The 22096-nt window shown below is 41.5% G+C and overlaps 1 protein-coding gene across 1 annotated transcript in view; it reads left to right on the forward strand.

Annotated features, from left to right (window-relative positions):
• SHOC2 (SHOC2 leucine rich repeat scaffold protein) overlaps positions 1-22096 on the forward strand; it is a 58852-nt gene that overhangs the window by 15620 nt on the left and 21136 nt on the right. Inside the window, exons 2-3 of the mRNA XM_042863852.1 lie at positions 6592-7531; positions 19373-19510. Coding sequence (XP_042719786.1) covers positions 6829-7531; positions 19373-19510 — 841 coding nt within the window. The 5' untranslated portion in view covers positions 6592-6828. The remainder of the gene's footprint in view (positions 1-6591; positions 7532-19372; positions 19511-22096) is intronic.

The following is a 22096-nucleotide window of genomic DNA, read 5'->3' on the forward strand; positions in this document are numbered from 1 at the left end:
CATCGTGTGTTTACTTTCTCTCCTGCCCATCATTCTTGTTTTGTCTCCTGTTTGGTTTTATTTTGATGCGTTGTCTTGATTGCAAAGAGGAGATGATGAATAGCAAAGAAGATCCTTGATGCTGGCTTAAAGCTTGCACCTCTCTGGAGACACCAGTGATATTTTCCTATGCTGTTTGTAACAAAGCAGTGAGTGACAGACTTCGTCCTGTTTGTAGGACTTGATGAGGAGCTGTGATGGACCACTTCTGCCTTCTAAGGACCACCAATTGCCAGTGAGAAACAGTAGCATCTGAGTGCTGCGTGATGGTGACAGCAGAGCTTTTTGTGGGGAGATGTTGGCTTTTGCCACAACAAAGTAACCTTTGATCAAATGAGTGTCGTGGGTGGATTCTACCATTCGCTTTTATGGAAGGTAGTGTATGATCATAGGTGCAGAGTTTGTACACCTGCAGAAATGAAATAACCTGCAGGTAAAGGAGATGCTGCTAGTTGCTTATTCTTACACATATCTCAGTCCTAATTTATGTTAACTGAATTCATTTCTGTTTTGCTCTTGGATTTTCCTCGTCTGATGACCATTTTGGATAACTTTTTAGGCATGTCTAGTTTTCAGGACATATGCTAAGACCAGGAAGCGTGCTTTATTGAGCTAGTTCAGATATTCACATTCTACATCCTATGCAGGGTTGCACTGCCTGCTGGCACCACAAGTTCCCCTGAAAATGGGACATGCAGCCCCAAAGGTCTGTGAGGGGGGACTGGCACCTCTTTGCTTTTTAAAATAAGCTCCTTCGTGGCGTTAGCAGAATGCTTTGTACTTGTTCTTGGAATCTATTTCTGCAAACATGAAATGGCGTTTTATAACTTGGCTAACAACTAGTGGTTTTTTTTCTTTCCTGTAAAGGAGAAAAAGAGCAAATGCTTCATTAAAAGTAGTGTTGGAGCATGCAGCATGAATCACGGTACGTATATTTTGGTACTAGTTAGATGTGTTCAAAGGCAGGGCACAAAAGATTATCCCTAGGAACGTAAGATGTGGATGGTTTTCGATCTGCTAGCAGGTGGCCTTTTTGTCATGGTAGACCTGGACTTTGGTATGTGACATGGCACTGCGTGCAAGCACACAGTGGGTGAGCAGGTGAGCTCAGAAGCTTTGTAAGCAACACCTCCATCCATGCGCCTAGGTGCTTGCTGCGGAGCTGGGCTGGGTAGTGCTCTGGGGCAGGATGTCCTGGGAGATGTGCCTTGTTCTTGCAGTACAAAGCGATTGGCATCTGAGCACCTGGTGAAGCTGAGTCACTCACTCACAGTACCTTTGGCTGTAAGTGCAAATTGATTTGTGATCATATGCCCACAGTTCCAGATTTATGTACAGATTTAAGAATCATGAATAAGATATTAGGAAACCTTTGTGAATGGTCTGTTGTCCCTGCTCTGCCCTGATGCTGGTGTGGTTATTCCCCCCCATACCTGCAGGTTTTGTTCAAGTGCAAACTCAGGTTTGCTCAGCTGCTCCGCGTGCATGGAAGGTACAGGCAGGCAGAATGGACTTGGCTGTGGTCCTGTAGCAGTTAGAATATCCCAGAGGGTTTGGTGGGCAGCTGTGGTCCGTGCCTGCCCCTGGGCTGCGTGTGGAGGAGACGGGGGGAGGTGGGATCACCTGCAGGTGTACTGAAAGCAGGAGAGACAGACAGGCAGCAAGCCAACATCTGCTGGCTGTTTGCTTACGGGATAGAGGTAAGTTTAAGTTTCCTTTCTCTGTAGGATAAGGCAACCATTGCAGTGTTGTGCTGCTGCCGTTGGCAGTCCCGTGCTCTGACATAAAGGAGATTTCTATCCAAAGAAGAAAAACAAAGCAGTGTCTGGCCAGCATCTCTCAAGAGCGCTCCTTTCGTCGATACGAATTGGGCTGCTGTCTGATCTGTCGCTGCATGCTGGCTCGTTGTTCTGCTGTCTGTGTACCTCGAAATGAGGTGTTGTGTGCAGGGAGCGGTGCAACCGCTTGCTGACTGAGTCAGCACTTTGCTCCCGGCTGGTCTGTGCGGCTGCAGCAGCGCAGCTCAAATGCACTGACACAGATGAAAACTCGGTAGGTCAGATGTTTGAAGCTCATAAATCATAGAAGGAAATTTGCTTTGTTTGCAAGGGACCAGTTGGCTTTGACTTCTGGGGTTTAGAAATGAAAGTAGTGGCCATCATTTTTTGCATATGCGGTGTGGGGAATGGAAAGTCTTTGTAGCCACTTTGGCTAAATTTGAAGTTTCATCCATGGCTTATTTGTGCTTGTGGCGTAGCACGCGATGCGATGTTTCTGATACACTTTCTAAGTGAAAGGCAAGTACCTGAAGAAATAGATTTTCTTCAGTGCTTTATTTGTGAGTTAACAGGTGTTGCTGCAGTAACTCGGTAGCATGGGAACTCTGCCTTGTTGGTAGAAGCCACCCATTCTGGCTCATCAAAATTTCCTAGTGCAGAGTTGCCACCTCAAATTTATTTTTTATTTCTTTTTTAATTGCTGTGTAATGCAATCACTGTTTGCCAACTCTGTTTGCTATTTCCTTATTTCTTTGGCACATTTAATGTTGGTGATCTTTGAGATTTGGATTGAAAAGCCGGAGCTGTGGTGTGTGCCGCATTGGGTTTGGTTGAGGACAACTGTAATAAAGAGAAAGATCATTCCTGTTCTGTGAGATAAATTCATTATTACATGAATAATTTCTCATTTTATATATATATATATTTTCTCATTTCTCTCTATTTCTTCCTCTGGAGGTCTTGGCTTTCATACTGTATGAATGAAGCCTACTGGAGATCTGGGAAACCTAAGGAATTGTTGAGAGGTCTGTTGTTAGCTTTTAGGACCAGAGCTTTGCCTTTAAATACCTTGTTAAAACTAGAAATTCCTTTTTGTTATTCACGTAAAGAGGAATTTAAAAGATGGAGGGAAATCTTTGCTGACCTGGGAGGTGATATTAGCAGTGTATACATACATATATATATATATGTATATATTTTTTGTGTGGGTAGAGAGGTAAGATTGCTTTGCAGCGGCAGGTAGGACACAGTTCTCTCTTTTACGGCCTTCCCTGAATAGCAGCTGGGTGAAATCCTTTTGCTCAGACATCATATTGTATGAGATAACATTCAGGAAACGGTATTTATTTACCAGGCTGCAGGTGATTGCAGATTTAGTCTTCCTATGATTGCAAATGTTACCATTTCTCCTTCAGTATACTTCCTGTAAAGCAATTATTGCTTGAATGTTTCAGGTAGTGTTTTTTAGGGATACAGAAATCTGTTTCAGTTACTTGTGTATTTCAGTATGTACAAGGTAAGTGTGTTACAGTTTCAGGCACCTGAGGAGGGTGATGCAGTTCAGGCTACAATCAGTTGTTTCTGTAACTTCAGCAGTTAGAGCTGCCAGGAGAACAGGAGCACTTTGGGGTCTGTGTCTGTGTCTGCCCAGCCCCAGAAGAGATGAATCAAAATTCTGAGGCTGGTTATTTGTATCTATTTACAAAGATTTTGACATTAAGAAAAGATATTCAGAACAGGAAAGGGATTATATTCTCTAAAAGTTGCATTTTCCTTTATGTGCTGCACCACGTGGGAGCCTTACTCCATTTTGCAAGTTCTCCAGCGCATCATAGTTGAATGGCTTTATGTCAACTGAATGGCTTTATGTCAACTGAATGGCTTTGTGTCAATTAATATTGACAGGAAGTCAGTTTGAGCAGCACTGGAAAATGGAAGTGGTTGGCAGAACTGGCTAATTTCACTGAGTTTCCTTTTGCTAAGAATATCTTTAAAAGAAGCCCTCCTTTGGCAATACAATGAGTGCTTGTTTGGCTGTAGTTTGGAATTGATGGTGACTCTTGTCCTTTAATGAAAAGGGCTTGAAAAATATGAATAACCTTTTGAAAAACCCTCGGCTTCCTCTGTGCAGTTCGTGGTTGTGCTCGTGTCCTCCAGGAGCTCACTTGGGTAAGCTTACATAGCACCTTACGTAGATGCTTACCTCTGGTGCACGTGTAACTCTATGGGCTTGAGGGGTTGGCAGCAGCAGTGAAGTTGTGTGGTGATGCCTGTGTGAATACCCTGAGATGGAAGGGACCTGTGAGCATCATCGAGTTCATCTCCTGCCTCCACACGTGACCATCCAGAAAGATTATTTGGGATGTGTTGTGTGGTGTTGGGTGGTAGCTGGAATCCTCAGAAAAGAAAGAGAGATGCTACAGGTGCAGTCCATTTAGCTGTCAGCCTGCTGCCATGGCTTTGGCACGGTGCTTTGGAGGTGTGCTGCACTCTATGCGCTGCTCCTGGTTCTGTCACAGAGCCACGGCTGCCTGCTGCTTGCTTGCAAGCTGCCTCCTGGCATCCTGAACGTGGAGGGAAGGTTGAGCTGTCTTTGTAGTGCTGCCATTTTGTGCCAGGAATTGTCTTCGTCTTCTGGATGATGATTTCAATCCTTCTTTTTCAATTTTTATGCTTTTGTATAGGCAAAAGTATTTGTTTTTTAATAGAAACATTAAGACAGCGTGTTGTAACAGGGAGCACCACACCTGTTTTTTTTCCCCCAGGTACAACTACACATTGTTGCTGGTGAAGGCAGTGAAATGCTGCAACCTGTTTGCTCCACTGAGCTCCTTGCACCAGCGCCTATCTGCAGCTCTCTCCTTTCTCAGTCTCCTTCAAAACCTGCTCTGCATTGCCCATGAGACACTCACCAGGTCTCCGCTGTTGTCTCTGAGATTCAATTGAACTGAAAACAGCAGCCTTTTTAAAGTTTATTTTTTTATCTTTAAAAATATTCTCTTTTTTTTTTTTTTGTTGTTGTTGTCGCTTTACAACACTGATCTGTGTTTTATAGCTGTTGGGCACTGCTACATGAGCTGAGTTTACAAACATTTAGAAACAGAGTGTGTTATTGCTGAAGACCAGCTGACAGCCACAGCTCTTACCCTGCTGTCAGCTGGGTTTTTGCATGTAGCCATTGCATTTCCGATTGCTGGAGGTTTGCAAGCATGTAGATTATACAGCACAGAGAAGTTTTAAAATAGAATGTAGCGAGGCTGGTAATCTTGAGATTAGGACAGGTTAATGGATGGTTTAAAAGCTGGGTATAAAATCTTAAGTATGTAGTAAGGAACCAGCTTATGCTGTTTTGGGGACCTCCAAGAGAGTAGTTAAAAGCTGCTGCTCCCAGGCTGCTGTAGCCCTTTACAGCAGAGTGCTCCAGAATATGGTTACTGGGAACAGCAGGGTTTTGCTGGGGGGTTTGTAGCACAGTCTGTGATGCTGCCACAGGAATGAATGCGGGCGGAGGGCTGGGAAAGGTTTTGTAGTTCTAGTTCTTGCTAATGGTTCAAGCATGCAGAATATTATTTAATTGATTTTGGTTATCAGCTCTATGAACTTATGCAGAGGATGGAATGAGGGAAGAGGCAGAGCTCCTGTTGTGGGCTTGAGATTCTAGGCAGCTCCTGTGCCTGGGAAAAGCAAGGAGCTCTTCTGGATTGCCAGCAGAGCTCTGTCAGTGAATGCTGCCCTGCAAAGAAAAGTTATTTCCAGGTTAAATGGTGGGAACATGAAATTCTTGCTGCTGTTGATTGTCCTTTTATTTTCTTCCATGGAGATACATTCAAAAACCTCTTGGGAGAATTGTGAAGTTCTTGGGGGGTGCAAGGTGTTCTGAATTCATACGAGAGTCTGTGCTACTGTCTGTGACACGTGATGATGATTTTGTAGAAAGGTAAAAGGAGCTCTGCAGGTTTCAGACATCTCTTCAGTTAGTCTGCATTATAGCCATTGGTGGAAAAGGTCAAGGTACCGTTAAAAGACGTGCTATAACTTATCCTTATGAGAAACTCCTTCCTAATTTTGCTTGTCTGGAAGGATAACATGATGTATTCCTTCAGAGCTCCCAGCTGACTTCTCAGTAGGTTTATTTGAAAATGAACTTCAGGTTTTTTTTTTAATGTTCCAGCTCTGCAGGTGACTGCTGACTGCATGCTGTCCCGTGCTGGAAGCAGAGCGCAGCTCGTGGCTCAGCAGGTCGGAAGGCAGATCTCAGAGCACAGTGTTGTGTTGCAGTGCGGCGTCAGATTTCACTGCGGATTGAATCGAGGCTCTCTTGTGCTGAAAGAATGAGGCTGCATGGGTTTGTTTGAAGAGACAAGCGCTTAAAATTAAAGCAGATCTCTTCCATCAGGTCAATAAAGAACATTCATGTTTATGACCAGGGCGTTGTGCTGAGAACTGGTGATGACGTCAGAGGGTGGCTCACAAGTGCAGTGTATTACTGTACGCAAATACATAAGGCTGTATTATGTTCAAGAAATCATGTTGTTGTTGTTTTTTTTTCACGTATACTAATTACTGTAGGTCTTCTGCAGTGGGTCTTCAGAGCCATGGACGTGGTATTTTTGTATTAACACTGGGCTTTTCAGTTTTTTTTGCCGATGTTTAAATGATGGACAAATATTAACCTGAACAAGTGCTGGCTTGAAGTAGAAACATTCAACTCTTAACTGGAAGAGAGATTTTATATTTATGCTAACTTTGGCTTCTTTTCTCTCCTGTGTTACAGAAGTACTAATACGGAGCGCTTGACCTTCTAATCTCTAACAGCTGAATCTCCTGAGACCAGGATTAGGAAAAGAGTGCCTTCGGAACCAATATGTAGCAAATGGGTATCGCGCCGCTGAAGCTCCTCCCTTGGTTCAACACTTGCATGTTTTAAGGATCCTTGTAGCCACAACAGTGAATTGCTCTTGTTAACTTCAGAAGTGGATTTCATGTGGTGCTTGCTAAGTGTTGAATCACCATGAGTAGTAATCTAGGAAAAGAAAAGGACTGTAAAGAGAAAGATCCAAAAGTCCCGTCGTCAAAAGAAAGGGAGAAGGAGGCCAAAGCCTCTGGAGGATTTGGGAAAGAAAGCAAAGAGAAGGAGCCCAAGACCAAAGGGAAAGATGCCAAAGATGGAAAGAAAGACTCCAGTAGCACGCAGCCTGGGGTAGCTTTTTCAGTGGACAATACGATAAAAAGACCTAATCCAGCCACAGGTACCCGCAAAAAATCCAGCAATGCTGAAGTGATCAAAGAGCTAAATAAATGCCGGGAAGAGAATTCAATGCGCTTGGACTTGTCCAAGAGGTCTATACACATGCTTCCATCAGCTGTCAAAGAGTTAACGCAGTTAACAGAACTTTATTTATACAGTAACAAACTGCAGTCTCTGCCAGCAGAGGTGGGCTGTCTTGTGAACCTGATGACACTGGCCCTGAGTGAGAATTCACTCACCAGTTTGCCTGACTCTCTTGATAACTTGAAGAAACTGCGCATGCTTGACCTGCGGCATAACAAACTGAGAGAGATTCCTTCGGTGGTGTACAGACTGACTTCTCTCGCCACTCTTTACCTACGCTTTAATCGTATAACTACTGTGGAAAAGGATATCAAAAACTTGTCAAAGCTCACCATGCTTAGCATACGAGAGAACAAAATCAAGCAACTACCTGCTGAAATTGGTAAGCGATTGCACTGATTAAAGGCTTAATTCTGTGCTGAAGTTGAGCTTTCAGTTCAGTTAGGTATATGTAAACTGCCTCTTTTTTAGGTGCTCTGCTCCACTTAAAGTGTGCATAAAATTGTTGTCTTGATCATACTGTCGCAATGTTGGCTTATAGTGAGAGTAATCAATACCCTGGACATAATGTTTCATACAAAGCAACCTTCCTTTTTCTACATCTATCATCTTAAAACCAGCTAGATCTTGTTTTCATTTTGTCTTGTGCTTCCACATATTGTGTCTTTGGAGCCCAGATGGTTTGAAAGAAAAAGAGAAGATACAAGGGCACATCTTTCTTTCAGATCTCTTTATAAATCATTTACGAGCTGTTGCAAGGTATAAATGCATTATGGGCATGTTACAGAGGGATATGACCATGGTAAGAGAAGGTAGAAAAGGTGCCACATGCTATTACCATGAGCAAGCTGTTGGATGCCATAACAGTTCATAATGCAGGTTAATGATTTGTGAAAGCCTCTCCTGTCTCCAAGTTCTGAATATATTAATGTGTGGAAGCTTAGTATAATATGGCTAAGTGTTGTGTACATGGTTGTTGATTCTTATGACTTTTTAGTGGATGATATTTGCTTTTTCCAAATGTTGTTACAGAACGACGAAAGATGGCTATGTGAAACGATATGGAAGTGGTGTATTGATTTAAATAGTCCATGACAGAAAGTGTGCTGGAATGGCTGTATTTCAATAACTGCTAAGTTGTTCCTAATAGCTTCAGATCTGTGGGATATGTCTCTTCATCAGACTGTTTTCAAGCAGTATTTCAGTATCCTAAGTGCTTCATAAAAGGGAGAGTGTATCATAAGCTTTTTTTTTTTTTCTTGTGTGGCTCCAGTTTTTACAATACAAGCACTGGTTAGTGCTGTTAGGGAGAGGGCACAGAACTTCATGCATGGAAGAAAGTTGAAGTAGCTTCTTTAAGTGGGTAGAAAAAGCTCCCGCAAGATGCTTAGCCCTTGTAACACTGGGAGTAAAATTCCTGTACCTTTATTTGTTTATTTATTCCTAAAGTGGGTGTGGGACTTCTTCCTGTTAACACTTCTGCACTGGCTTGAGTACGGGTTACTGAAGTCGGTCACTATGTTCGCTAACTTTTACAAAGGTTGGGAAATGTTTTTGTTTTTCAAGCCAGCAGTATTTGTCTCCTCCTGCACTTTGATCTGGAGGATATCACTTCTGGATAGCGGGAACTCCTGGGACTTCTGAAACACCTGTCAAATTACCAGCAACGTGCACTACAGACAACGGGTGCAGCATGAAAGAGGAAGTGCAATGTTGGTGGTGTCAGTCTTTGGCTCCCTGCAGGTGCTGTTGGAATGGATTCTATCATAGCCACAGAAACAGGATTTTACTAAGCAGAAATTAAATAGTTAATGTGGTATGTTTTCTGATGAAACAATTTCTCAGCTGGCACTGGCATTTCGGCAGTCCTAGGAATTTCCCCTGAGAGAACTAAGGAATGGTAATTTTGACCTATTGTTTGACACTTCACTTTAAACCTCACAGCCTCTGAATATTTCACGAACTGCAGAATCATATTGGAAACCATGGAGCTGATGTTTGCAACTAAAACATGCTGTGTGTTCTTACATCCATTGGAGAAACTGTGACTGACTTAGCTTCTGAAGTTATGTTATGCATTTCTCAGTGTTTTACCCATGTCCATTTTGTGGCTCAGTTATTAAGTCCAGCAAAGAGTCAGCCCATGAAGTTCAGCTGGGGATAGTTCTGCAGAAGTTTAAATTAGCAGCATGTGAGGAAAAAGCTTTCCAGTGTTGCATTCCAGTGCTTGGTGCTGCCCTCTGAAAACCTTTTGTAGGTGTGTTTGATACTGCAGATATTGTTGCTGCTGGGAGTGCCTTGTCTCTCAGCTGTTTTGTTTGCTGAGTTCATGTGTTATGTTTCCATTTAGGTATATCCTTTTTGTATGTACTTGTTCACAGCAGTCTTGAAAGAGGTGATATGTAACAGTTTTGTGGAGAAACTTAAATAACTGAATCATGGATGCATGCGTGCGTTACTTTTTATTGCTACAGGTCAGCAGCTCAGCATGGAAGGTGTTTCAGAAGCACAAATACAAGGAGGCTGTCACTCTGCTAAGCTTCAGTGCAGTGTTCCCATGTTCAACTGCAGACTTGATGCAGAGCAAACCTCTCTGATGAGGTTGCCTGTAATTAAACTGGTTGAAAAATTAAAGAATTGTTAAGCTTAAGTAACACAGTTACAGCTGCCAAACATGCAAAATAATTTGTTTGAAAACTCTTTTCCTCAAGTGGTGGAAACAGATAAGATGGTTTCACTTCTGTGATTTTCACTTTCATGTGTCTTTGTTCTGGTACAAAGATGAAATGTTTGAGTTGGACACAGCTGAGAAATGTATTTCTTACTTTCCAATGGAATTTCTCTGTTTCTTTAAATGCTTCTTAGTTCTCTACATTTTGTGTGCATGCTTTAAAAGCTGCTGGCCTTTTCAGCCCAACAATGTTAATCTGTACATTTATGGCATTGCTCCTAAATATTACATGCCAAGGTGAACTTAACAGTAGACATTCTTGTATTATCAACTGGTAAATAACACAGAAATTCTCGTTGCTCCAAAGCAGGAAGTAAAACGAGGCCATTATCTTTTATAAAGCAATATCACGAGGAACATTTCAAATTCTTTTCAAAAATACCCCGTTGTTCTATGGCCTGAGGCTCACATATCTGATGGTAAACTCGTCTACTTCTTTGTGTTTTTGAAAACTCACAGATTATGTGACCTGCTGACTTGTTGGGGGTTGGAGATTCATGATCTTTGAGGTCTCTTCCAACCTGAGCCATTCTGTGTTTCTGTGAGAAGTCTTGCAGCGCCTAGCTGTGATGTGCTGGTTTAGCAGTCCTGGTGGGCAAGTGTGCAAAGAACCCATGGTTTGCTTTTGCTGGTAGACCTGCTGCAAAAGGTCTGAACAAAAACAAAGTCCAAGCTTGAGGCCTGCAAGGTGGGGTGCTGTGGCTGTTTGGTAGCGAGGAGTGCACTCAGAGAGCTGGGGCTCAGTGCTCTGCATAGCACTCAGGTGCCCTTTGAAATCTCCCCTTGTTTTTTCTCCTTTCTTAAACTTTGAACTGATCTCTTTGATCCTATGGTAGCATTCCTTCTTTGAGAAATGTCTCATTGACAACATGCTGCTGGTGATGCGATTTCAAAATAAGGTTCTAGGAATGCTTATCTGCTGGCAAGTGCTGGTATTTGTTAGAAGGAAATTCTTTTCAGGGAGACCTGAAACTAACGCTAAAGCATTTCTTAAAAGCTTGAGTGAAGGTAAAGTATTTTACAAAACATTTGTAAAGCATGTAATCCATCAGATTTGAAGTGGACTCTGCTATGAAACAACGGGACTGTTAGTGTAGTAAGTGTCTTGATAAGGATCTATAAGGGATGAACCTTCAACCATGGAGCTGTTGGGATACAATCTGCTATTTGGTTCTGTTTGGGATTTCAAGGTGTCCTTAGTTGTTTGGCAGTACAAACTCAGATGAGGTGACTACAGCAGGGGGAAAAGTAGCTTTGCATTCAGAATGTCTTTATATGAAAGAGGAATTGTTATTATCTATAGTTAGTGAACAGATGTGTGCATTTCTGGTCTTTTTTTCTCATCAGAATGTAGTACCAGCTTGGTCCCTTGCATCCAGTTGCTTTGTAATAGAGAGGATGATGATTTAAATTTTCCAGTCTTTCCAGCATTCAGAAGATTTCTTAACTCCAAATAATAGCTTACTGTACTTACTTACACAGTAAACCAGTAAATGGTAAAAATATTCTCTGTACTTTGGAAAAAGATTTTTTTTAACTCAGCAAATTCAGGCTCTAGGTACATAGCAAGTCATTGCTACCAGTTATTTGCTGGGCTTCCCTTACCACTTTTCCAGCAACATATATATTGCCTCTGCATTTGTAATGCAAGCGATTTTAGTAGGCTGCATGGTAACTGAGGTCTTGATATGCATCGTTTTATTTTTAAAATATAAATGGATTTGTTTGAATGAGAGCTGAACACGCTTAAAATGAGTGACTGAAAGCATTCAGAACATCCTTTTTAACTCTGTTCTGTTTCGCAGGTTTAGCTAAAAGCTAAAAGCTTGAAGAGCGACTGAACTAATGCTCCATCCTGCTGCTTTCATCTGAATGATTCCCTGGTCAGCTGATTTATCTCACTAAACCATCAGAAACATTTGTGATTTCTCTACTTTTGTTTTCTGTTACTTTAGTTAGATGAGTACAAGGAAGTTTTCACTCAAAGTGGAACTAGTGTAGGAGCAGTGGGCCTGCATGGCCTGGAGCAGGGGAGCAGGAGCACTGCTACTGGTAGCACTCAGCTGCTAGATCAGCTTGGGAAATCTTACAGGTAGGAATTGCATGGGTTAGGTGACAGCAGGTGAAATGTACTGCATGTGGCTTGAGGAAAGATGAGTTACTACCTACGGAACCACTGAAAATACACCAGTTTATCATTTCAGAATCTATTCCTTTTCATCACTGCTGTCCAGAAAATCCTGTGTGACGCTAGGAGTCCTGGTAGCAATAGCTATGCTTCGCCTCCCTGAAGGAACTTTTGTTGTGTTTGTGTTTTTATAATTTTTTTCTTAGCAATGAGAATTTATTTACACAAGTTTATTGATGGCAAAGCTGCTCTACGTTTCAATTTGTGTACCTATTTTTTCTTGTAAGAGTGCATCCTGCTCCAATTGTGGCCCTAATAAAATGTCTGCATAAAACCAGGGCAACTGTACATACAAGACTTAACCTGACCCCTTTCCCGGATCCAAACTATTTTCATATTGGGGATTTCCTGAGTCTGGTGCAGCTTTTCTATTTAGGAATTCTCAATAGACTCCTTGTCCAGGGGCTTGACCATTTTTTCCTTTAAACTCTTCTCATCCTTGGCAAAGTCCACAAGTTTGCTTTGGACACAGCTTTTGATTGCTACATTTAATGAACTCCAGCTCTTGCATTTGGAGGTGCTCAGCTGTCATCCTCATCTCCATGCAATTTACAATGTGTAAATCGGTCTTCCAAGTTCTGCTTCTGACCAAGAATGGATTGTTTGAAGCTGATCGCTCCACACATGAAGCTAGGTGTGTCTTTCTCCTGGTCCCCCACATGCATCACTTTATGTCCCGTTGGTTGACTTCACAGGATTATAGAATTGTAGGGGTTGGAAGGGACCTCTGGAGATCATCAAATCCAACCCCCTGCTAAAGAACATTCCCCACAGTGTGTCGTTTTGTTGCTCAGTGACTTTGTTTTTTGAAGTTCTGCAGTGTTTGACCTTGCTCTTGTCCTTATAGTTGTGAATAATTTGGTATTAACTCTGCTGCTCAGCCTTACGCTTGTTGAACATTTGTACGTTCCAAGTGCAAAAGCAGAACTTACCTGTTCACTTTGCTGTTGAATCTCTGGTCGCATCCATAGGGAAAAGTGTTAACAGGAAGGATTCCACATGGAAGCTTTGCCAAAACAATCTCCAAGAATAAATGTGGAAGTGAGGTCACAAGGTGGACTCTGCCTTCATCGCCATATCTGGTAAATTGTCCTTTCCAGGGAGATCAAAAGTTGAAGTTTAGAATGGAAGAATGTGAATGCTATTGTGAGTCAGGCAGGGAGCACGAGAAGGATGAAAGCCAGAGGAACTGCTTTGGGTTGAAGCCAAGCAAATGCTTCAATCTGCAGGCTGTTGAGCTTGCCTTTTGCATTTCTTGTATCTAGATTTTATTGCATTCCCCCACGCTATATTGAAAGTCTTGTTTTGCATAATCAAGTTGATATTTTCTTTGCAAAGACTGTTGCATCTTGTACAAGTGTTTGACTTTTTCTTTATTACGTAGAATTAAAATACAAATATATTGTCAACATAGTTGAAATTGCATCTACACAGTTTCTGCAAGTTTCTTAACACTAAATATTGTGTTTTCTGTCTGTGAATGCAACTTTTATTCTATGGAAATCTGGTCAGGGCTGTTCTGCAAGGGAAATATTTTTAGATTGTAATTCAGGGAATCTGCCTACACCAGACTTGGAATGTCACTTACGGCTCTCTTCTGTTCTTCCCTTCCCCCATCTACCCATTATTTAGATCATTTGTGGTTTCTTCCCTACTTTAAAACATTTTCACAAGACTTGCACCTGTTCTAAGTAGCATGGGCAGCAAACTAGATGTGTGCAGCTGCATTACTTTGTATGTCTCACACTGAGTGTAGTGCCACCTTATTCAATGGCTGGTTAGTTGCAAAGCTTCTCAGTGATGCTTTTAATTTCATTTCCCTTTTTTTTTTTTTTTTTTTTTTTTTTTAGCAGATCTAACAATATTGAGAAAAAATTACTGTGGTTTTATCTAAAAGCCCCTTCTTCAGTTTCAGCAATTTGAAAGATGCCCAGCTGTGTTCCTGGGTTTGCCTGCCATGCTAATACCTGCAAACACAGTGGTTGAGAGTATTTTCATATGTTTGTATTCTAATGTGGTTAAAGCCTGGAGCTGTGAACTGGAGTGTAATAAATAGAGGCACTGCTACGTGTACCCAAGGAGTCAGAAAATGACTGATGCGGTTCTGGTTGCTTTCTTAAGCTGCAGGAATGGTGGACCACTTGCTTTTGGCTAGCTTCAGCTTTAGAGACTGGGTTCCAATTCCTGTCAGCCCCCTGTGGGGCCTTGGTGTTGTGTTATCAGCTGGTCAGATTTGTCCTTGTCTTTTCTTTTTTTTTTTTGACTGGCTTTATGATAATGATTAAGTAGCCCTGCCTCTTTGATCTTTACTGGGTTGATGCCCTGGATGTTATTCCAGTGAATGCTGGCAGCTTGTTAGAAGTCCAGCAATTTTTTAATATCAGCTCTGCAATTTATTTGAACTTCTTGAACGCTTCTTAAGCCCTGAACAGAGGGAAATATTCAACTTCTCTATGCCTGCCCTTGCTAATGCAGTGCTACGTGGTTAGCCCTTACCAATGTCAGAGCACCATGCTGCTCCTCACTCTGAATGCCCATCACCCCAGGGCTCAGCCTCCCTGGGACCCTGGTTCCTCCATGGCTGCTCCGCTTTGTGTTCTGAGCATCCTGAGCTGCTCCACACTGCCCATCCCAAAGCCCATCCGTAGCCCTCTTGCGTGTTTCATGCGCTCATAATGGTGTTTGGACATGCTTTCATTTGTATTTCTTTATTTATAACTGAAAGTAATAAGAAGTGGTTTTGCTGTTGTCTTGTCAGAGCTTGTTTTAAACCAGATTTATAGGTTTCTTTTTGGTTCAGCTTAGCTTCTGTCTGTTTGGTTCCCATAGTGAGATTCTGCTACACATTCTGCAAATTGTAAATATTGCACCATGCTTATTACTGATTTATATGAATATTTTAGCTTCAATATGTGATTTCTGACCTTGTTAAGATTTCATTCTATCTAATCCCTAATTCCTCCTTGTAAGCTATGTGTTGTCAATAATAATTCAAAATAACTGTGACTTCCTAACTGTTGGGCAGTTGGTTATGTGTACAGAAAATCCATTCTTTCTGTTATAATGATGCGCTCAACCCTCGTAGTGAGGCAGAAGGCTCTGAAATTGTAATCTTTTTGTTTCTAAAATCAGAACGCTTCAAATAGATTTATAGACAGGCTAAGAAAATCTTTTGCTTTTTTGCCCAGATCAGGGAGCCTAGTGAGAGATAAACAATTATCCCAGCAATGGGAAAAATTTGAAATTAGTTCACAGTGCAGCTGATTGCAGATAATTGCCCTTACAGACCAGCTTGCAGGCAGAGCACCGGCACACCAGCGTGCACCTCCATTACTGCCTGCGTCCTCCTCTTCCTCACGCTTTCTGCAGGTCTTTATCCTCTTGCTGTCTGGCCCGGGATTTGTCATGTTGTGAAGGATTTCACAATTTTCAATCTGCTTAAGCACGGGCAGGCATGGAGTTAATCCTCTGGAAAACAGGTTCTGTTACAAATTGCGTTTGCCATCCAGGAGAATTGCCTACCGGGTGAGTTGGTGGTTGGAGGCACCGAAGCCTGTTTGATATTGCCCTATGCTGCCTGCCTACATTATTATTAATTTGTGAGTCCTTTGATATTTTTTAATGCAGCTTTACACTGGTTTTAAATGACCATGAGGAGCACTGGGTTACATAAGTCAGGGCAAGTAGCTTGGTCCTCTTGTCACAACAGGCTTTTGAGGCTGGCTGTGTTACGGGGCTGCTGTTCTGCCTCACTGGGTGGAAAGCACCAGGCTGCCTCTCCATCAGGCTGTGTTTTTCCAGGAGGTATATTTAGCTGTGTCATGCTGTAACATTTTCTCTGTGTACCTCTCAGTAGTAGTGAGGTGATTGCTCATAACACCTTGCTTAGGGTTTTTTTGAGCTGCACACTTAGCTGTATTTTTAGCCATGTTTTTAACCAGAAGTTAGTTGGAAGACTACAAAAACGTTCTCTTAAAAGTGCATGTGAATTGTCTGCCATTTGTAAGATTTTAAGAGCTACAAAATATGGTGTAATTAGCCGTTCTGTGAAGACTATTTATGGGCAATCTCTTTTATGTGTTTCACATGGACATTACTCCTAATTTAAAACTTCTTATTACCAAACCAGCAAGTACGTGCAGTTTCTGCCTGCTGTTTTGGCAGTCTTTTTTTAGATAGCTTTTCTTTTTTTCACGTCAATTGCACCAAAATGTAGTCCTTAAAAACAAACAAAAAACAAACAGAAAACAGAAAACAAACAGTCCAGCCCCAGCACTTGTCTAGCTTGTTTCCCAATTCTACAGTGCAGTTGCAAGTGGTCAGTAGAGGGTCCTTTCTTCACTACTCTTATGTTAAAATCCATGTATTTTGGACATTGCTTGTAGTGGGGCAGGGAATGGGTAAGGTGAGGCTTCTTTCCAGCTGTGGGCAGTGCACTTCTTTTCTTAGCTGAGTTGAGATACAAACATGTTTCAGCAAGATTTATCAGTGTTGTAAAGTAGAATGGAATAATTTTTTGGTTCTTTTAATATGAATGAGGTCTTGAGTGCCCTTCTCATTAGCAATTTTCGTTTGGTTTGGGTTTTTTTTGTGCCTGTGCAATCTTTTCTTTAGTAAAACTTTAGTTTTGATTCCTGACGTAATTAGAGAGTGAAGCAAAGTTAGCGAGAAGGCAGGCCAGGTTGTCCTTGTTGGGTGGAGGGCATGGCTGTGTTGGTTTGTAAAGGAGCGGACCCTTTTTCTTTATCCTCCTTCTTTCCCACTCTTACTTTTCCCAGACTGACTCCTTCCTTTCCCCACCCCTAAGATCTCACGGTAAGTCTTGCACTCCCCAGGTGTTCTTCCTTGCATCCACATTAATTGTCAGAGCACCACTAGGGTTCCCCCTCCAGGGCTGGAGCTCTGTGTGCCTTTATGTATGCAGGTGAGCCTCTACCACATTGCCTAAGTATTTTTACCCTTGCTAAGAGAAGCATATCTGATGTAAGAATTCATGTCACAGGGTCCATTCACTTTGCATGCTTTCTATTAACTTGCACATTATCAGTTTTGTCTCAGATAACGTATTGTAAGAATTTTGCTTCCTCCCTACTCTCCTGCCTGTAGGCTAAGAAGGACATTTTGGTGAGATGCTGTCAAACCACGAATATCACTGCGTCCAAGAGCAAGATTCCTTACAGAGCAATGTGAACTAAAAGCTGAACAGTACAGTATCATTTGAATGTGCTCTGGCCTAAACTTTTTCCTGGTTTCCATTTTAAAATCTAAAATTTGTTGGGCAATCCCCAAACTATTTTAACATTTAATATTTTTATTAAAAATGTTTTCCATGCCTACATCTTCAATGTGGAAACAATAAAGTCCTGCCCAAATCAAGCCAAAATATTAGCTGACCCGTAGCTGGCTAAATAACCACAGGTGTCTCTTTATTTCTTTCTCCTCCTTCCCAACATTAGCTATGAGATGCTTGTGGCAGTGTGTATCTCACTGTCAAAGTTTTCAGCAGGTGCAAAAGGGAAGTGCAGCAAATGGTACTGCAAAAATCCACGTCTTTCTTCAACAGATGTAGGGTGGGAGGAGTCAAGTAAATGAGAAATCGGTGTGATGGAGTGAAGTTAGTGCCACATGTTGTGTTTGACATCATTACTTTAGGTTGGAAGTGAAAACAAATGAAACCGGTATCACCAGGTCTGAAATTCAGCAGTTGTGATGTAGAAGCTGCTGCCTGAATATGCTTTGAAAATGTTTGGGTTATGTTATTAAAGATGTATGGAGTTCTTTTTGGTTTGTGTAAAGAGGAGTTAAAGTCTTCCTCTTCTTTTCCTTCTCCTTCTACGCTTTGCCCACTTGTTTCCATGAGCATCGAGTAGATGCTGCTACCACAGAATGTTAAATCTTGCTCAGCCTTTTTCTTATATTTGCGTATTTCTGGGTGCAGCAGGGTTGACTTTTGACTCTATGGCTGACCTGAAATCTACTTGAATGCTGACCTGAGAGGTGAGCACATGCAGTAACAGAGGTGACAGTTAAGTGTCACCTTTACATTTTCATGTGCCTAACTTCTAGAAAAAACATCTTAGTTTGGATCAATAAATACAAGAAATAGGATCAGTTTATGCAAAACTTCTTTTTTTTTTTTTTTTTGGCTGGCCTTTAACAACTGTTCTAAGATACATACTAAGTATTGTGGATAAATGCCACTTGCAGCTCAGGAACAGAGTCTGAGTTTGTAAATCTGTTATGGTTTAATAAATCAATGTTTATCATCCCACACTGAGCTATTGGGTGAACAGTCCGTGCATCAGAACTTGCAGGCTTGTGGGAAAATCCTTAGAGGATTGTGCTAAAGTTATCAAACTTAAAAATAGACATTCACCCCTCAAAAGGAATTTGCTGCTCTTCCAAGTTTGCTACTGTCTGCATGATGCTCTGGTACGTAGAAACAGTGACCTGGTCTTTACTGAATAAAGTTCAAGTCATTCAAACCATTTCCATAAATTTCACATCTGCCAGCTCCAGAAAATACAGATGTCTGCACCTGTGTTCATGTATGTACACGTTTTCCTTAAAGCCAACAAACTTGCTCAGAACGCAGTGCGTTTGTCATTAAAACAGGTGGAAATACTGTGCTTTGGGAGCTGTGCCTAGTTGTACTTGGAGATTGGTATGTAAAAGTCAGAGGTGAAACAGTTCAGCGTGAAGCTGCTCTGAGCTCTAAGCAAGTCCTGTCCTTTCTAAGGCTTAACAGATGTCTTTTGTTTCAAACTTTCACTGGCTATACCTGTGCTTATGTATACGGTGTGTAATAATCTGTATAGTTGGTTTTACGGTTGGCTTTTTTGATGGCCAGAAATGATGAAAAATGTCAGCCGAATAATTTAGCTATCTCTTAAGTATTGATTTTTCTGTCTGAAAGTAGTATATGCTGTACAAGCAGATCTTGATTTCTTGTAATTCAATACAGCCACTCACTGAGGTTCTGTATTTTTGGTCAGCATGAAACAGGTGTGCAGTATAGATTTTATATTCCTATATTCTACAGCTTGAATTGTCAAAAGAAAACCAGTAAATAAAGTTTCTTCAGAGACTATAAAAAGCTTTATCCAAGTTTTTAAAAATTGCTAATCAGGTTTTAGAGCTGACTGATAAAATTACAATCCCCTAAGGCCTTACTTTATAAAGTAAGCAATAGGTGATTTATTTTTTTTATTATAATGAAATCCTTCTGCTACTATCAATCGTTGTGTGAAACTAGGCCTGTATGTTGGAGTTCTTGATGTTTGGATTTTCCTGTGTGCTTTCAGGTGAGCTGTGTAACCTCATAACGCTGGATGTAGCGCACAATCAGCTTGAACATCTTCCAGAAGAGATTGGAAGTTGCACGCAGATCACCAACCTTGACTTGCAGCACAATGAGCTCTTGGACCTGCCAGAAACCATAGGTATGTCAAGAGATTGGGGAAGGGAAAATGGATGACTTATTCAAAATGTCTGGTAAGAGGAGTAAATTTAAAATAAGTAGTTGATTGGTGGATGCAGAATGACTGGTGTTCTGCTCAAGGCGCCTTCACGCTTGAAATTGCAAAGAAGGCTTGCGTCTTTAAACAATCTTACTTTAAAACAATTAAAATCCTTCCTGGTCCATAAAGTAATCTTGCTGCAATACAGTAGAGTGTTTGCAACATAGGTTGGGAGTAACAGACTGAAGTAAATGCTTTCCTGGTCATTTTCAGAATCTCATGTAGGTTGTGGTTTTGAAAAGACAAAAACCAAGACAGTCATAATTTTAAGCCCTTGTTTCTCACAACATACTCAAAAGAATGTACCTTATCACTTAGACAGTATTTAATATTGAACTTTGTTGAATGTTTTCTTTTATGTATAGAAATTTTGGCGTGAAGTTGCTCTGGTTTCTGGTTTAGAAAGTTTGACCTGCACAGAATTTACATTGATGAACTATCCAGTGTAGCTAAATTTCCTTCCTGGTTTGATATTTTTATTCTCCGGAGGTCTTATTCCATCTGGAGTTTGCATCTAACTTACATACTTCGTAAGCACAGCCTTTATTTTTGTATCAGTTTTGTAAGTCTTACTGAAAACTGTTTTAAAAACACTTGTGTGTATTATCAGTTTCATATTTAGGGAGAGAGTTCTCTGGATAAAGTGCTACTTACGGGAAAAAATTCTGTGAGCAAGTTGATTTCCATCATCAGTGCTTATAGACCACTGTTGGTGCTCCTTGGTAGGAAGATGTACCCAGCTGCCAGTACTGGCAGTCTCTGAGCTTCTCAGAGGACTTGAAAGATCTTGCTTATAATGTGCTGTGTGACTGTGCTTATGGGAAGGATTTCTGGGTAAGAGAGACAGAGTTACTTAAGCAGTTGAGCTGTTTGTGATACATAGGAGATTGCTGACTCTCAAGTTTGGACTCTTCTGTTTCTCTAGGAAGTTACTGTAAGCCTAGATTGTTTGCACTGAGTTGAGTTTACACCTAGTCAAACTGGATTTCTGCATGTTTTCTTTGTTTTGTTTTCTCATCACAGTGTTTTCATAAGGTTTTGAAGTCAATTATTTTTAAATGTATACACTGTCTCTTTACGTTGCTTATCAGAGCTGAACATCACCGCTGTGCAGCTCAGCAAGCTGCGGAAGGCAGATGAATAATTACAGCACACTCTCCTGTCTCTGCACACTGGCTAAGTGTGTGCACTGGAGAACCCCTGTTTGTACTGAGGAACGTGTCTAGGAGCTGAACACTGAAGCGTAAAACTTAAAGTCAGAAATCAGTACTTGTGCCACAAATAGCTCCTGAGCAGCCAGACTTGGAAACTTAAAGGGAAAAATGTTGAACTCCAGCGTAAATGATAACAATCAACCTACATTTCTGCCTGTTACAGAAAAGGCAGCCGTAGCCAGTTCAGCAACATTGGCTTTATTTCTTAGTCATCACAGTTTTGGTTCAACATTAAAGCAAGCTGTGGCTTGATTTCTGTATTACAGCTTACTTTGTGGTTACGATTGTTCAGTGAGAGAATGCGAGCACTGAGAAAAACACCCAGGGCATGGCTGCTGCTGCTGTGTGCGGCTGGGCTGGGCTGGGCTGGCACGTCTTGCAGCCTCATGCTCCCTCTCAGGTTTTGGCCTTTCCTTTTCTCACTGAGATGGGCCTGGCACTTGGCATTGCTCACTACCCTTAGCACTGCCAGTTTTCAGAGTGCTGCATGCAGAAGCTCTGTCAGCGTTTCGCCAGTTTACTCGAAGTGCTGTGGGGGTTGCACGCCTGTTACAAAACAGACCGAACTCATTTGCACGTTGTAAATATTAATACTCTGAACCTGTGAGCCTCCTGCAGTGGAGAAGACTTTCCATTACTGCCAGAGCTTCCCCTCCTCCTGCACCAATACCTTTGCTGGAGGCCACCTTCAGCTTGTGATGGGGGTTTTGTCACACTCCTGTGAAAACCCAGCAGCTCCTTCCTTCCCTACTGATGGAAAAAAAAAAAAAAAAATTACCCAAACTTGCAGGATGCTTAAATTTACTGCTGTGCTGTCGAATTCAGTTTTGGTTTTCTCACTGAAAGATTTCTGAATGTGCCAATATTCTTTTAATTTTTTTTTTTATTTTTTTAAAAGCTTGTTTTCTAATTCCCAGCTCTGTCCTGGAACGAGGTGGCGTTGGGAGGCAGGACGTTGGAGGGTGACGTGCAGGGGAGTGGCAGGGAAGGGATTATGCATCAGCAATGATTGCAGAGGTAGCACAGCCAACATATTCGCTCTGTAAAAATACAAAGTTCTTGTTTCATCTCACACTTCATAAGCACGCCTTCTTGCAGTAACAAATGTCAATTTTAGATATTAGTTGTCAGGAAGTGACCTCATGTCTTGCTTTATAGATATTGGCTTAATGCATTCATATCTGTATTTCTGTTGATTGAAAACCGTGAAGTACTTTGTATGTTAGGTCACTTCCTGTAAGAAAAATGAGCTTTGTGGAACAGCTTAGTACATTCCAAGAGTCTCAAGTCTAGA

The sequence above is a fragment of the Lagopus leucura genome, unplaced genomic scaffold (genome assembly GCF_019238085.1).
Source record: "Lagopus leucura isolate 7727_CA_CO unplaced genomic scaffold, USGS_WTPT01 Super-Scaffold_741, whole genome shotgun sequence".
In the NCBI taxonomy this organism is placed as follows: domain Eukaryota; kingdom Metazoa; phylum Chordata; class Aves; order Galliformes; family Phasianidae; genus Lagopus; species Lagopus leucura.